The following is an 18,183-nucleotide window of genomic DNA, read 5'->3' on the forward strand; positions in this document are numbered from 1 at the left end:
GTGGGAAGGTAACTTCAAAGGGAAAATGGCAAGTGCTTCCAGGTGAAGGAGATGCAAGCAGGTGAGGCTGTATATGTTTTGGAAGATGGGAGTATCCTTCAGAAGAGGCAACAAAGTGCTCCTCTCATGTGACTCATCATGGAAGCGGGTGGAGCTCAGAAAGGAAAAGGCTGACCCAGAGCAGAGGATGGGCAGTGGAGGCAGCATGCTGGAAGGCATAAGGAGTCCAGACAACTCAAGGGTAATAATATTAGCATCTACATAGTGCTGACCGTGTATACTGTTCTAAGTGCTTTGCAAATGTTTATTCATTTATTAATTCCTTACTACAACCCTATGAAGTCAATACCATTACCATCCCCAGTTTGCCAATGAGGAAACAGAAGCTTGAAGAGGGAGTGTGAGTTGCTCAAGGGTGTAGAGAGGCTGTCCTGTTTCTTGGACTACTTCTCCCTAGCAGCTTCAGGGAGGGTGGGAGGAGGGTATAGAATTAGCCAATGGTACCAGTATAAAGTCGGGCTTCAGCTTCAACTAAAGACTTCTTTGAGTTTTCACCCTGGACCTTATTCATGTATTTATTTGATTCTCTAAAAGGCTAGTCTGGCCTGGGAAAGAAAAGGATGCATAAAGTGAAACATAGCAGGCATGACCATTATTGCATGGAGATAGTAAGAGACGGAAAGAGCAAGACACAATCGATAGTTTCTTGGTCATTTCTCTTCAAAATAATGAGTAATCTGCATCAGTGGTTTTGTTGATATTCACAAAAAGAACAGGTTGTACGGTATTTTGATTCAGTTCTTGACAACTGACAGAAAACATGGTTGTATAAAACAAACTGACAGGAAAACAACTGTCACTGAGGTTCTTATTAAGAGTGGCCTTAAAAGTGTGGTCTGAGGACCAGAGCAGCTTCACCAACCATTGGGTACCAATCCGTGAAGAGATTAGTGCTTAGAAACTTTTATTTTTTTTTGTATTTTTTTTTTTTTTTGAGACGGAGTCTCGCTGTGTCTCCCAGGCTGGAGTGCAGTGGCGTGATCTCGGCTCACTGCAAGCTCCGCCTCCCGGGTTCACGCCATTCTCCCGCCTCAGCCTCCCAAGTAGCTGAGACTACAGGCGCCCGCCACCACGCCCGGCTAGTTTTTTGTATTTTTAGTAGAGACGGGGTTTCACCATGTTAGCCAGGATAGTCTCGATCTCCTGACCTCGTGATCCACCCGCCTCGGCCTCCCAAAGTGCTGGGATTACAGGCTTGAGCCACCGCGCCCGGCCAGAAACTTTTAATAGCAATTTGACAGGGTAATTTTATATCTGTTGAAATAGTTTTAAAAATTGAAAAAAAAAGAGTAACTTTGATTCTAGATGTAGTAATTCTATGAAAACAATACTGGTAAGAAGCAGGTAAGCTTTGCACTGCACTGTTTTAACAAAGCTCTTTCCCCCAAATGGTGAATCCTTTACACAGTACTTATATGTTGCGTTGGTGTGCATATCTGATAAATTACCTGCCAGTTCAGTACATAAATACAATTTCTGTTATATTTCAAAAAGTTATTATTCTGGGGCTCTTCCATAAATATGCAGGTGTATATGACTTTCAAATATTTGTTATTTTAGTATCATTCATTTTTTTTTTTTTTTTTTTTCCTTTAGAGACAGGTTTTTACCGTGTTGCCCAGACTGGTCTTGAATTCCTGAGCTAAAGTGATCTGCCCAACTCAGCCTCCCAAATTGCTGGGTTTATAGGTATGAGTCACCATGCCTGGCCTGTTATTTAAAATTTAAAAAGATATATTAATTTTTGTGTAAAATTTTGCCCAAGATTCATATATTTGTATGTAATGACTACAAAGCCAAGTACTAGCATGAAAGGGAATAGTCCGTTACCTTCAGATAGTCCCAGTTAGCCAGATGCTTGACACTGTGAAGGAACATATCTAGGTAATTTATGGGCTATAGTTTTAAGACAGTGATAGAAAAACAGGTGATCTACTATGAAATAGGTATAAGTGAGTGTGTAGAATCCTCTAGAGCCTATCCATTTGTTTGTTTACTTTCCTGCTAATTTTATCTTTCCATTTAGGAACTAATTTCTATGAGTGGATAAAAAGAAACTTAACATTGAACTGAATCACTACAATATGGGGCTTTTGTTAAAAATAAGTACAATCTTCACTCCTAGAGGTGAGTTTCAAAACACATTTCCAGCAAATTTTTGCATTTCCCTGAAATGATATTTTGAGAAAAATCTATGATAATTCTGGAAGAAATATACAAAACTAAGTTTTCTTCTGAGTAAAAGACATAGTTTGGAAATAGTCTAAGAATAGTCATTCTTTACTATGTACCATAAACAGTGACATTATTTATTTTTTAAAAAGTGTCAGAGTGCATTTGGATAATAGAATTCAGACAAGTTCAAAGAGTGTCCTTAATCATCTCTAAAAAATGGCAGATGTTTAATAAATACTGATAACTGAAAATAAGAACTCTTACTTTGCTCTTTGTGAAGATAGTAATATTATTTTCCATATTGTCATCCTTGCAGTGGAATACAGAGTTTTTGTTACACATTTTAATTTGGCTGTTAGGAAAAACTACTATTGCAAGAGTTACTGAAATACAAAAGGCATATTTAAATATTCATATTAAACATTCTAACAATTAAAAAATGACAAGAAAAATGCCCAAAGTTCCTATTTTAGGGGTGAATAATAGATGTTTCGCACTCGCAGTCAGTCATATACGTATACATACTGCTTCAGGGGAGCTGCAAGAGGCGGGCAGGTTCCGGCAAAAAACCCTCCGGCAACTGCTGTTGAACTTATTAACATAATTAAACTCCTTAGGAAAAGGACCCCTGTGCATAAGATTTAGGACTTACACCTGCAAACTTCTTTTTAGAACTGCTCATTGTATTGGTTGGTTTTTAAATTAAGTATCTTTAGAAATTAAGTACACCATGAATAAAAAATTTTCAATTAGGTTATTGAGCTATTGAGCGTAGCTATTAGGTTTTTACAGAATCTGTTAATTTAATTGTATTTTCTTTATTTTATTTTTATTTTTCAGACAGAGTCTTGTTCTGTCTTCTAGGGTGAAGTGCAGTGGCGCGATCTCGGCTCACTGCAGCCTCCGCCTCCTGGGTTCAAGCGACATAATCTGTTAATTTGAAATGGAATTTAGAAGTGATGAAAAACCACTAAGCAGAATCAGGATATGGAGGAGAAAAACATCTCCCTCAGGTATCACAACGCAGCAAGCAGAAAACATCAGGAATCCACAAAAAGATAGACATGTAAATAGTAAAGTTCCATTAAAAATAAGAACCAAGAAAGAATTCTGAAAAGCAAAGGAATTCTGCAAAGGACGTCACAAAAATCAGTCGAGTTTCAAGAAGAATAACAAAGTAAATCTTAAGCCATTGCTAAAGTGCTTAGCTAGCAGAATAAACCTATTTCATTTTCTTTCTTGCAGCTCACAATCCATTTTATAGGTTGTAAAGCAAAAGCAGAAAGCTTCAGAAGGTCTTGGGAAATGACATAAACTGGGTTAAGTATGACTTTTAGGAAGCCTAATCTGCTCTCACTAGATAAGATTTTCCATACTTGCTGCAAGTCAGATTAATTCCTGGACTGAATTGCCCCACCTTCACTTTAGGGTCTTTTATGGATATACTCAACACATGAAAAATTTCAAGGTGACTTCTAGACCAGTAATGTTCAATAGAATTTTCTGTGACAAGGGAAATGTTTTGTTTCTTTGTCTAATGAAGTAGCCACTGGCCACCTGTGGCTATTGACCAGTTGAAATATGAATGGTGCGACTGATCAACTGAATTTTAAAATGTATTTCATTTTAATTAATTCAAATTTAAATAGCCTCAGTAGCCTCAAGTAGCCAGTGGCTATCATATTGGACAGTGCAGTTCTAAATCCTCTCTATCCCTTTAACTGAAGGCTTCAGACAACATTTCACTACATATTCTCAGTTATCCGGGCGTATACATCACCCGAGGCTTCTAGGTTCACCAGAGATAGGGGGACTGTATAATTGGTTGTCCAAACAGGGATACTTTGAGAAAGATGGGAGCATTATTAACACTAATGATGAGACTAGAGGCACAATCTGGGACTGTCCAGGCCAAATAGGAAGGTGTAATCTCTTCACCCATAGGGTTTGTGACTTGAGGGTTCCATTGAGAAGTAATTGGACTTCACTTTTTTTTTTAGTCTCCTGCTACAGATAGTGTTTAAACATGTTCTGGAGTTTCATCACACCATGATTTTCTTTGCCCCCACAAACATTTATGAAAATCTTTAGAACTCATTTCTGCTTTCCCAGTGACTCTCAACTATAGAGTAAATAAATGTCTAACATGATGCCAAATGACCAACTAAAAACAGAAATAAGTAATCAATCATACTAATATTCAAGATTAGACCAAACATGTGAATAGCTAAATTGGTTTGGATATTTTATTTTATTTTTTGGAGACAGAATCCTGTTCTGTTGCCCAGGCTGGAGTGCACTGGCATGATTTCAGCTCACTGCAACCTCCACCTCCCGGGTTCAAGCAATTCTCCTGCCTCAGCCTCCCAAGTATGTGGGATTACAGGTGCCCGCCACCACACCCAGCTAATTTTTGTATTTTTAGTAGAGATGGGGTTTCGCCATGTTGGCTAGGCTTATCTCAAACTCCTGACCTCAAGTGATCTGCCCCCCTCAGCCTCCCATAGTGCTGGGATTACAGGCATGAGGCACCGCACCTGGCCTGGTTTGGATATTTTGAACTTTCTTCTAGTTTTTCACCAACAGGCAGAGGTATTTCTTTTTTTTGCAATATAGTTACTCAGCATTCCCTGACATATACAAATTCTCCCAAAAGGATTAAACTGGGCCAGCTGAGCATGCAGCAGTTAATATAGTCCAGATCTTGATTGCGTGTGTGTGTGCGCACATGCACGCGCCTGTCTGTGTGTGTGTGTGGTGGGAAAGGTCATGGAAAATGTAAATTTAAGTTGCTAGGTATACTCTCTTAGCTCTCTACCACCAGTAGAGGAAGCAAATTAAGATCAGCCTTTAACAATTACATTTCGGGTAATAAGACTAAGTCACTGCAAAATACTTTTGGGTTTCCCATTTTCAGAACTCAACCCATTTTGAAATAACCTACAAGGCCTTTTCTTTGATATACAATTCTGTACAGAATATAGATTGGAGCAAGTCATAAAAATAATTTAAAAATCCAATTGCATCAACAAACTATATGTCCTTAAAGCAGTAAATACACATGACAAGCCAAGACTCGTGTAATCTCTCAAACATGACCTGGCTTTTCAAATCCCACCCATGTTTTATAACTCTGTGTTGAACACAGCAGAGTTTTCTATTAAGAAACAAATATTTCACAATTCAATAGGCATATGGATGAATAGGAAAAGGGAAAGTGTTTATTCCAGGACATTTACCTGCAGAAAAAGAATTTAGCAACATCGTAATTCAATTAATCATAAGTATGTCTCTGAATCACTTTGTTCAGGATTTCACCAACCTGATAGCTCGAATGACAGTTTTAAGTGGTGGGGTGAGGTCTTCCACTGATACATCACACTGGCATCCTTTTTCATCATATACATCATCAGTGCCAAGGGCTGTGTCAGCTGCAAGAGAATATTGCCAGTTAAATACCACCACCATCCGCAATTTGAAACGTGTTGCTGAATTTTTCTCACGTGGAAATGGCAGGATAGTCACACACTAAGCTGATAAGCCAAGATATGTATAAGGTCAGCCAATTGTCTTGCCAATATTATTCTTTCTTGTTTTTCCACAGCCTCCCCAGTTTTAAATATGAATACTTTTCTGAACTGTTTTCTATGGGCAAGATGAAGCTATTGACACATTATCTTTCCAGTACTGGTGATGGATTTGTGTGGATCTACCTATGCTCTTTTGCCCAGTTCCTTGGAAACTAACAGCCAGTTTTTAAATGACAGCTGTCTGGAGTTACAGAAATAGTCTTTGGACTTGTAACTAACTGGCCTGTATATAGCAAGCTCACATCCCATGACATTGACCCCATTAGCCTTATGACCTGAACAAGTAAGCTAAGTAGCCAGAGCCAAGAATGCTGACTACTTATTAGTTACTGGATACAGGCGGCCAGGAAAGAGCTTGCTTCAGATCATACAGCCAAAGCGGAGAGCAGATTTTCAGACTGGATAAAAAATCAGTTTTTCATAAACGAAGGAAATTTACTTTTGGGTTAATTGCAAGTGTTTGGGGAAGGGAGCAGGGTTATATTAAATGCCAAATTATTATGAATTTGTGAAACAAATAAGGAATAAACTCATTTCATTGCATTTCTGTTTACAGTAACAAAACATTGGAATGAAGTTAAAATTCCTCTGATGGGGGATAGGTTAAGTGAATATTGGTAGGTTTATATAATGGAATATTAGACAACTTTAAAAAATGATGTTGAAGTCTAATGATTGGGAAAGTGTCACAATATATTGTTAAAGAAAAAAACTCTACATATCTGAAATTAAGAATGATTTTATTGTTTTTGCTTGCCTGTATTTTCTAACATTTCTCCAGTGAACATGTGTTATTGTGGTAATACAAAGTAAATAAAGTAATAAAAATGCTCTCATGAAAGAGGAGTTATGTGGCCTCCAAATACCCCCCTTTTTTTTTTTTTTTGAGACAAAGTCTTGTTTTGTCGCCCAGGCTGGAGTGCAGTGGTACGATCTTGGCTCATTGTACCCTCCACCTATTGGGTTGAAGCAATTCTCATGCCTCAGCCCCCAAGCAACTGGGATTACAGGCCCACACCACCACACTCAGCCAATTTTTGTGTTTTTAGTAGAGACAGGGTTTCACCATGTTGACCAGGCTAGTCTCAAACTACTGGCCTCAAGTGATCCATCTGCCTTAGCCTCCCTAATTGCTGGGATTACAGGGGTGAGCCATCGTGCCTGGCCTACAAATACCATTTTTATATGGTCCAATCCTCTCTAAATGTTGACATACACTAGAGGATGAATACTACTTTGTGTTGCCTTTGCTCTGTGCAGTGTTCATTTGCTAAGTCATGAAAGGGAAAGACTTTGCCATGGGCTGTCCTGGTTGGGCTCCAAATTTTGAAAGGCTATTGGAGGTTCATTCATTGAGGCAGTGCTTATATTTGTAATGCCGTTTGTGTGTCATTTACATCAATGAATATTTACAGTGTGTTTATGCAGTTTACTTTTGTGCTGTAATGCCGGTGGTGGTGGGGGAAGAGATGATGAGATACATGTAGACACATGGATCTTCACAGCTCTTCTTCAAGGTCCCTTTGGCTTTCTTGCCCTCAAGCCTAGTAGGGGAGAGATGAAATTACTACCTCACAATAATGATACTAATAGTGTTATTTTTCTAAATTTGTCTTCCTGTATTCATATGTTGAAACTTAATCACCAGTGTGATAGTATTAAGATGTGGGAACTTTAGGAGGTGATTCATTTATGAGGGTGGAGCCCTCATGAATGGGATTAGTGACCTTATAGAAGGGCTGGAGTGAACTAGGTAGGCCCTCCTGCCCTCTGGTCTTCCTACCATGTGAGGACATAACGTTTGTCCCTTATGGGAGACTCAGTAGAAAGGTGCCATTTTGAACTTCCAACCTCCAGAACTGTGAGAAATAAATTTCTAGTCTTTGTAAGTTAACCAGTCTTAGGCATTTTGTTATAGCAGTGCAAATAGACTAAGACAAAAGCAATCACTCATTGAAATTTACACCAGGTACTTAGGTGCAGCTTCTGCATATATTAGTTTTCATACGTAGAGCAACTTTACAAGTTGTTAGTGGTATTATGACCAATTTTCAGATGCAGAAATTAAGGCTTGGAGAGGGTAAGTACCTCATCTGAGGCCATGAAGGTGGCAAGTGGAGCTAGTAAGTTGCAAAGGATGACATTAGAATTCAGTTCCCTGAGGCTCCAAAGCCCATGCCCTTTGCATTGCATTACTCAGTGTCAGAATGAGTTTGGGGTTAAATGGTGACTACAACATGTCAGGAGAGACAGGGCAAAGAGCTCACTACACGTGCGTGTTACCTGATGTGCATAGCTTGCTCCCATCAGATACGTGTTTTCTCCAGAGAAGTTTGCCCCAGTTGGAATGAGAGTACATTGATTAACTCTGTGTTTGACAGTTGGTTCGGACTCAGTGATGACCTTCAGGGTAGTCCAGTTTGCTGGATTGACCACCCACACAACACAGTCTTGTTAGCCCATAAACATCATGACCATGGTTTGACGACATTCTTTCCAGGAATTGTTCGTGGTTTCTTCTGATTTTATTTAACCTGCTCTTAGTTGCTGTAGTAGGATGAATAGAGTTACCCCAAGATTTATGTCCACGTGGAACATTGGAATATGACCTTAGTTGGAATAAAGGTCTTGCACATGTAATTAATGTAAGGTTCAAAATGAGATGACACTGGATTGGGGGTACTCTAAATGCAGCAAAAATGTCTTTATGAAACAGAAAAGGAAAAGACACAGGGACACAGAGAAGATGGAAGCAGAGACTGGAGTGATGCATCTACAAGCCAAGGAATACCAGGGATTGTTGGCCACCACCAGTCATTAGGAGAGAGGCAGGGGATGGTTTCTCCTGCAGAGCTTCCAGAAGGAAGCAACCATAATGATCCCATGATTTCATAGACTTCTGGACTCCTGTACTGTGAGATAATACATTTCTGTGCTTTCAAGTCACCTGATTTGTGGTAATTGGGGATGGCAGCCCAAGGAAATGAATACAGCTGGGGAAACTTTCCTTCATGGCCTCCAATTCTTTACTCCAGGACAATAATGATGATGATAGTAATAAGAGTTTTTTTTTTTTTTTTTTTTAGAGAAATCTAATTATGTGCCAAGAACTTTAATTAATTGTATCAAAACCCCATGAAGTGTGTTTTACTATTACCTCTTGTTTTATAGATTATGAAAGTGAAGAACAGAAGGCTAAGGAACTTGCTGAAGGACACTTGGAGAATAAATGACAGAATGAGAACTTAAACCCCAGCAGTTGGGTTCTGGAGCTGTCTGACCCTGAACCTCACCTCTGACTGCTTCCAGATTTGCCCTTCTTGTATCTCTGTCTCTTTTTTTTTTTTTGAGATGGCGTCTTGCTCTGTCGCCCAGACTGGAGTGTAGTGGCACAATCTCGGCTCCGTGCAACCTCTGCCTACTGGGTTCAAGCAATTATCCTGCCTCCTGAGTAGCTGGGATTACAGGTGCCCACCACCATACCTGGCTTATTTTTAAATATTTAGTAGAAACGGGGTTTTACCATGTTGGCTAGTCTGGTCTCAAACTCCTGACCTCAGGTGATCTGCCGGCCTTGGCCTCCTAAAGTGCTGGGATTACAGGTGTGAACCACCACACCCAGCTGCCCTTCTTGTATCTCTTATTGGTATCTGGGTTCCCATCTCCCCTCGCATCACATTTTCTTTCACATGGCTGGTGCACTTGGCATGGTGTGGACCCCATAACATCCAGAGATTTGATTTTGAGCAATGTGGTCACCATGGCCATGTGCTGGGCCAGGCCACACCCAAAGGAGCCTTGGAAATATACAGACTCTGGAACTTCAAGGGGTGTGTGTAAGGGATGAGGAGAGGTCAGGTGGAATAGAGGACTCATATACAGACTGGGTGGCTGACAAAACTGAAGCCACCAGCCATCATTACGGAGCCCTGGGAGATGCCCAGATGTTAGCTCCCCAAAAGAAATATTGAATAACAAACTTTATCAAGAGTCCCAGTACATCTGAGCATGGTGGCTCATTCCTTTAATCCCAGCACTTTGGGAGGCTGGGGCAGGAGGATTGCTTAAGGCCAGGAGTTTGATACCAGCCTGGGCAACCCCGTCTCTACAGATAATAATATTAATAAAAATAAAAAAAGCTAGGCATGGTGGTGTGTGTGCCTGTAGTCATTCAAGCTACTCAGGAGGCTGAAGAGGGAGAATAGCTTCAGACCAGGAGTTCAAGGGTGCAGTTAGCTATGATTGTACTACTTCACTCCAGCCTGGGCAACAGAGTGAGACCCAGTCTCTTTAAAAAAAAAAAAAAAAAGATTGTCAGTACAGAATTCACAAGAGTATTTTATGCTGTCCTTCAAAATAGAGGCATATGACTGCTTTCCCTCATCTGAATCTGAATGAGAGGTACTTCTATCTTAGTCTCTTCCCATATCTCAGGAAGCTGGGGAACACTGGAGTGGTTACAAGACAGATCCTGCAAGCCTATATTATAACTTCCGTATTTGAAAACACAATATAACCAGCCATAACATGATAATGCAGGTCCAAATAATGAAATAGCATAAAATACAGAGTCCTTTAATTTTGAAGTTAATGGAAAACTTTCTTTCAGCAGATGTGTACAGTCACAATAAGCACAAAAGTAAAGATAGTGAAACTATATTGTTCACACATAAATGAACCTAAGAACATCCCAAATGATTACAAGACATTACCTCCCAGCCTAATGTTGCACTCCCCATCAACATCCTGTACCCCAGTAAGAGACTCATCCTGTTTAGGAACAGGGCTGGACAGAGGATGAAAGTCAGTCATCAATTACATTATAGTCAAATGCATCTGATTGTGCAGTTTTATATAGCACTTTATAATTTGATTGCTTAAGCCGTAAATTAAACACTCAATCCTGCTTTTTTTTTGGGTAGGTGTAGTCAGAGCAAATGAATAGGAAATATATCTTTGCTGGCATGTGTTGAGGCAGGAGTGAATTAGGGAATTTTTTTTTCTTGCTTCAAAGCTACAAAGATGAGCAAGATGCCGTCTTTCTGCTTCATAAGTACACCAAGTCCTCACTTAATGCCTTCGGTAGGTTCTTGGAAATTGTGACTTTAAGTGAAATCATGTATAATGAAAACGATTTTACCATAGCTATGTGATCTAAACAAGAGTTAAAGTCCTATGGCATATTTCTGGTCACAAAAACATCACCAATTTCTACATAAAGACACAAAACACAATATTAAACACTGAAACAAATGTGAGCTACATATACATTTAAGAAATATTAATAAAAACAAGTAAGATAATTATTTACCTAATTTTTGGTGAATCTGAGTGACAGTGGTCATGGTGGGGGAGGTTAAATCAAAGAATAAATGATTGCCAAGCGAAAATTAGAAGGGGCACCTCCTACCACTATACAGTTAAAAAACAAGAGCGAATATTGGTGGGCTTGCTGGGTGCTTTCCTACTGCATCAGTTGTTGTGTATTTGTAGGATTATTGTATGCTATTTATTTACTTATTTATTTATTTTATTTTTGAGACAGATTCTTGCTCTTTAGCCCAGGCTGGAGTGAAGTGGTGCGATCTTGGCTCACTGCAACCTTTGCCCCTCCGGGTTCAAGCGATTCTCCTGCCTCAGCTTCCCGAGTAGCTGGGATTACGGGTGCCTGCAACCATGCCCAGCTAATTTTTTGTATTTTTAGTACAGATGGGGTTTCATCATGTTGGCCAGGCTGGTCTTGAACTCCTGACCTCATGTGATCCACCCGGCCTCCCAAAGTGTTAGGATTACAGGTGCGAGCCACCATGCCTGGCCTATTTAGTTATTTTTAACCAAACTCATTTTACTGCCAGAAGTATGGTTATTTATTATTATTATTATTATTTTTGAGGCAGCATCTCCCTCTGTTGCCTAGGCTGGAGTGCAGTGGTGTGATCATAGGTAACTGTAACTTCAACCACCTGGGCTCAAGTTATCCTCCCTCCTTAGCCTCCCTTTAGCTAGGACTACAGGCACATGTCACTATGTCTGGCTAGTTTTTATTTTCATTTTTTAATTCTTTGCAGAGATGGAGAGGTCTTGTTATGTTGCCAAGGCTGGTCTTGAACTCCTGACCTCAAATGATCCTCCCGCTTTGACCTCCCAAAGTGTGGAATTCCAGGTGTGAGCCACTGAGTCTGCTCTGACAAATTTTGATTTTACAATAATTTGTATTCATTCATTCATTTATTTTCCAACCCACTTATTCCAGTTCAGGGTTGAGGGTGGCTGGAGCCCATCCTGGCAGTGGAGGGCACAAGGCAGCTAACAGCCATGGACAGGAAGCACCACATAGCAGAGCATGCTCACACACCCCCCCGCACTCACTCAGATGAGGATGATTTAGACACGCCAATGAACTTCAGTGCACAGCTTTGGGATATGGGAGGAAACCAGAGAACCTGCAGAAAACCCATACAGGCCTGAGGAGGATGTGCCAACTCCACACAGACAGTGGTCCAGCCAAGAATCATTTTTTTTTTTTTTTCTCATCCATCTAACAAAACGATGTTGAAGGAAACAATTTTATTTGTGGACCTGCTGTATCTTGAGTTGTCAATTTTCTTTCCAGTGACGTTAATAACACATTAAATGTCTTTCTTATTACTCCTAGGGGCTTAAACCCCTCTGAATGCTAAAGTGCTTAGGAGGGGCTAAATTTCCAGCTGAGGTTGGCCCTCTGTTCTCCAACTACACGTTTGCCTCTCTGTTCTGGTATTTTGGGAGATGTAGGTTATGGGACCGTGAACTCATGTGACCACTTAATCAAAACCTACTCAGAAAAGGGCAAAATGCCCATGGAACAAGGTCCTCCCCAAAGTCTTGCTCTCTGTGAGGGATCCCCTTGGGATCCTCTCTGGCAGAGTTAGCCCCATGAATGGTCCATGCTTGGCATTAGGGAGAAAAATAAATATAAAATGCAACTATTTGTCTTCCCCAAGCCTTTCCTGTTTCCTATTAATTAGCAGTGTTCAGGATTTGCTTTCAAGTACTCTGTTCCTCAACATTTAAAAAGATCTAAGCTGGCTGGGCGCGGTGGCTCATGCCTGTAATCCCAGCACTTTGAGAGGCCGAGGCAGGTGGATCACCTGAGGTCAGAAGTTCAAGACCAGCCTGACCAACATGATGAAACCCCATCTCTACTAAAAATACAACCACAAAAAAATTAGCTGAGCATGGTGGTAGGCACCTGTAATCCCAGCTATTTGGGAGGCTGAGGCAGGAGAATTGCTTGAACCTGAGAAGAGGAGGTTGCAGTGAGCCAAGGTCGCACCATTGCACTCCAGTGTAGGCAACAAGAGTGAAACTCCATCTCTAAATAAAATAAATAAATAAATAAATAAAAATAAAATAAAAAGATCTAAGCCAAATTTTGAATTTTGAAAAACTACTAATTGCTACTTTCCATACTGTCTGGAAAGGACCACTTGGACATTAGATGATGAAGAGAGAGGATGGTAAAGAAGAACATTTTGGAAACTTCTGCTATGTCCAAAGACCATATTTCTATTTCCACTATGAAATTTTACCAGTAAGATGAAGGTATTTATGGAAGAAGGACAGGCAGTTTCTAGTTCTTTTTCTTAGTTACCTCCTTTTACAGATTAGATTCTTTCTGCATTTCTTTTTAAAAATAATTCTATTTTTCATTGATACATAGATGTACATATTTTTGGAGTACATGTGATAATTTATTACATTCATAAAACTTGTAAAGATCAAATCAGTATACTTGGGCTATCCATCATCTTAAATATCTGTCTTTTCTTTATGCTAGAAATATTTGAATTATTCTTTTCTAGCTATTTCAAATATACAACAGCTTGTTGTAACCTATAGTCACCCTACTGACCTATCAAACACTAGGACTTACTTCTTCTAGCAAACTGTAGCCATTAATTAACCTCTCTTCATTCTCATTCTTCCAATTCCCAACTTCTCTTCCCAGCCTCTTGTAATCACCAGTCTAAGCTCTGTCTTCATGAGATCCACTTTTTTTTTTTTTTTTTTTTTTTTTTTGAGACAGAGTCTTGCTCTGTCGCCCAGGCTGGAGTGCAGTGGCCTGATCTCAGCTCACTGCAAGCTCCGCCTCCCGGGTTCACGCCATTCTCCTGCCTCAGCCTCCCGAGTAGCTGGGACTACAGGCGCCCGCCACCTCGCCTGGCTAGTTTTTTGTAGTTTTAGTAGAGACGGGGTTTCACTGTGTTCACCAGGATGGTCTCGATCTCCTGACCTCGTGATCCACCCGTCTCGGCCTCCCAAAGTGCTGGGATTACAGGCTTGAGCCACCGCGCCCGGCCGAGATCCACTTTTTTAGGTCCCACATATGAATGAGCACATATGATCTATTTCTTTCTGTGCCTGGCCTATTTCACTTAACATAATGGCCTCCAGTCCTATCCATGTTGCTGCTAATGACAGGATTTCATTCTTTTTAATGGATGAATAATATTTCATTGTGTATCTATGCCACATTTTCCTTATCTATTCATTCACTGACGGGCACTTAGGTTAAGTCCATATTTCAGATATTGTGAATAGTGCTGCAATAAACATGGGAGTACAGCTATCTCTTCGATACATTGATTTCTTTTATTTTGGATATCTTTTTTGCATTTCTTGATGAAATGATTACAGTGGGTTTCAAATTCGGCTGCACATTAAAATCATTTGGGGAGTGTTAAAAAAATCCCAAAACCCAGGATGCTCTCAAGACCAACAACATTAGAAACCAAAGGCTAGGACCCAGGCATTGGAGTTCCCAGCTCTCTGAAGGAATCCAATGTATAGCCAAGGGCAAAGACCACCGGCTGTAGGTAGAAAAATGACGTCTCCTGGTTTCTCTCAGCCAGAGCTGAGCAGTGTGTTTGGCTAACCCGCCATCCTGTGTTCCTTGGTGCTGCTGATATATTTTGCAGAGCAGCCATTTGAGACAACATACATGCCTCACAAGACGGCAGTAAATGACTACGTCATAAAAAACAGAAAAGCAATTTAAAAATCCTTTGATAAATTGGTGATATAGGAACAAGGTTTTGTCCTATCACAACATTCTAGTCATCTTTAATTGAGCTTGAAGGCCTCAGCCTTCTGAATTCCAGTCATTGTCTTCCACCCGCAGCCATCAAAACACCTCCTCTTCTCAGGCTTTGGCCCTCTTTCTCTTTTAAAGAAATCGCTACTGCTTTTACACACAAGTAGCTTACACAGTCACCGACAAAAATAAAACCCAATTGTCAAAGACATAGCAGAAACACTTGTTTTGCCTGTGAGGAATAATAACGTCCTCACATTTGGGGCAATAGGAGAAATTATAAAGGAGAGAGCTGGCAGCTTTGATAATGAAGACAGAACATGTTACTTCCCACAATAACTAAATTACGATGCCAAAAATTCTTGATTATGGAAGAATTCCAAAATATAAAAAAGGCTTAATATCTATAATGTATAAGGAACTTATTTGAATGAATCACAATCCAAAATATATATGTACAAATAAGTCAGTCAGGAAAGACTAGTAAAAAATGACTGAAAATTATTCAGTCTTACTAGAAATTTAAATATTGTAAATTAAAAGCATGAACTTATACCTATTTAATTTTCATAAGAATAATAACTAATACAAAATTGAGATAAATTTGGCACACTTTGACATTGCTGGTGACAATATAAATTAGATTAAATTTTTATGGCAATAAAAGACAATGTATAATCAGCAATCTTTTTATTTTTATTTTTGATTTTTAAACTTTTAAGTTCAGGGGGACATGAGAAGGTTTATTACATCGGTAAAATCATGTTTGTTGTACAGATTATTTAATCACCCAGGAACTATCCAACAGTTATTTTTTCTGATCCTCTCTCTCCTCCCACCATCCACCCTCAAGTAGGCCTCAGTGTGTGTTGTTCCCCTCTTTGTATCCATGTGCTCTCCTCATTTAGCTCCCACTTATAAGTGAGAACATGTGGTATTTGGTTTTTTGTTCCTGTGTTAGTTTGGTGAGGATAATGGCCTCCAGCTCCATTCGTGTTCCTGCAAAGGACATGATCTCATTCTGTTTTATGGCTGCATAGTATCCATGGTGTGTATATACTACAATTTCTTTATCAAATCTGTCACTGATGGGCACTTAGATTGATTCCATGCCTTTGCTATATAATCAGCAATCTTACAATTTTATACCAGAGAAGTTTCCTTCGGAAAGTAAGTTCAAAAAGAATAGAAATGTAGCTTAATGCAATAATGTTTATCACCTACCATTGAAAAATAGTTATATAAGTTTCAATGCCCTAAAATAGAAAACTGTAAATTATAGTAAATTATAGCATTTGATCATGCAGGTGTACTACACAGTTATGAAAAATACAATTATGAATAGTATGTAATAACATGAAAATATTTTAAAATGTGCAATGAAATTAAAATATGAAACTACTTATGTTGATTATAACTATGTACAATAGTATGTGAAAAGAAAAGTAGCTAGAAGAGAATATGTAAAAATAAAATTAGCTGTACTAGTGCATGAGATTATAAATTATTTATATTTTATTTAAAGTTTCCTAAGGAATTTAAGAATTTTTTCATCACAAAAATAATGTATACTTTTTGATATGAAGTATTTGAAAAATAGGAAAACAGAATGAAGAAAAAAAACATCTTCCGGGCCGGGTGTGGCGGCTCATGCCTGTAATCCTAGCATTTTGGGAGGCTGAGGCGCGCGGATCACCTGAGGTCAGGTTCGAGACCAGCCTGACCAAGATGGTGAAACCCCCGTCTCTACTAAAAACACAAAAATTAGCCGGGCGTGGTGGCGGGCGCCTGTAGTCTCAGCTACTCGGGAGGTTGAGGCAGGAGAATCGCTTGAACTCGGGAGGTGGAGGTTGCAGTGAGCCGAGATCGCGCCATTGCACCCCAGCCTGGCGACAGAGGAAGACTCCGTTTCCCTGCACCCCCTCCCCCCCAAAAAAAATCTTCCAAAGTTCCAAGTCTTTTTTTTTTTTTTTTTTTTTTTTGAGACGGAGTCTCGCTCTGTCGCCCAGGCTGGAGTGCAGTGGCGCGATCTCGGCTCACTGCAAGCTCCGCCTCCCGGGTTCACGCCATTCTCCTGCCTCAGCCTCCCGAGTAGCTGGGACTACAGGCGCCCACAACCGCGCCCGGCTAATTTTTTGTATTTTTAGTAGAGACGGGGTTTCACCGTGGTCTCGATCTCCTGACCTTGTGATCCGCCCGCCTCGGCCTCCCAAAGTGCTGGGATTACAGGCGTGAGCCACCGCGCCCGGCCCAAAGTTCCAAGTCTTAAAGGTAACCATGCCCACTCCCTGCTGGGGCCGGCGCCGCGCTTGCCTTGACGTTCACTTCCCACCGCCCCGCCCCGTCCCCCGCACCAGGAGCAACCAGAGGGCGAGCGAGGTGGCGGCACCTGCACTGGCTCCAGCGCGAGCTCCTGCGGCGTCCTGGAGGAGGAGGCCCGGACACTATCAGCGGCCTCCCCATGGACATTAAACCCAGAGAACTCTACTTGTTCTTCTGGCCTTTCAAGGGGGTATGAAGAGTCCGTGATCAAGCTCACCGCGAGACAGCTTGTTTGTTTTGTGATCTTTGAGAGCTGGGCAGGAGCAGAAGCGGCCAATAATGCGCTGAACCGTATTCGCTTAGATCCCGAGAACCCACAGGCCCTGAGACTAGAGTTTGCCAAAGCCAACACCAAGATGGCCAAGAGCAAGCTAACGGCAACTCCAAATCCCACCAAAGTGCACCCCGCCCTAGGAGCACACTTACTTCATCTCTCGGGACCCCTATGAGCTGAAGGGGGCTGCTCTGATCCCTGCATCCCCAGAGGCCTGGGCTCCTACCCTTTGTACACTACAGAGCTGACCCCACCCATCACCCATGCTTCATTCACCTACCCAGCTGCCACTGCAGCTGCCGCCCCCCTCCATGCCAGGTGCGCTGGTACCCATCCTCTGACACCACTCAGCAAGGATGGAAGTATCATCATTTCTGTTAGTTCTTCCGTCTGGTCGCCGGGGAGTTGGTTCTGGGAATCTGTGGTGGTGCTGGGATCACCAGCAGTGGTGGCCCCTGAGCTCCCACCGCCCCCGGGCGGCCAGTATACTCCTTCCTGTTCCCCTTCCTCCTTCCCCTTCCTACTCTTCTTCAGCCCTTTTCTGCACCCTCAAGCCTTTCTCCAACGCCTCTCAGGAGGATTTGGGGACCTTCTCGCTGGGGTGCCCAGATTCAGCTTCGAGGGTCACTGGGACCCTGCAAGGCCTGACCTCCCACCCAAACTTGCTTCTGTAGCTCCCCTCGAGG

General features: G+C 41.1%; 1 protein-coding gene and 1 pseudogene across 10 annotated transcripts in view; one reads left to right on the plus strand and one right to left on the minus strand.

The window, feature by feature from the left end:
• KCNQ5 (potassium voltage-gated channel subfamily Q member 5) overlaps positions 1 to 18,183 on the minus strand; it is a 567,701-nt gene that overhangs the window by 23,644 nt on the left and 525,874 nt on the right. For all 10 annotated transcript variants that reach the window (XM_074037671.1, XM_065543828.1, XM_074037670.1 and 7 more), the window contains one exon: positions 5,558 to 5,666. In XM_074037671.1, the coding sequence (XP_073893772.1) occupies positions 5,558 to 5,666 (109 nt within the window). The remainder of the gene's footprint in view (positions 1 to 5,557; positions 5,667 to 18,183) is intronic.
• On the plus strand, positions 10,857 to 18,008 carry LOC123572857 (RNA-binding protein with multiple splicing 2 pseudogene; annotated as a pseudogene).

Source organism: Macaca fascicularis, chromosome 4, assembly GCF_037993035.2.
Source record: "Macaca fascicularis isolate 582-1 chromosome 4, T2T-MFA8v1.1".
NCBI classification, from domain to species: Eukaryota; Metazoa; Chordata; class Mammalia; order Primates; family Cercopithecidae; genus Macaca; species Macaca fascicularis.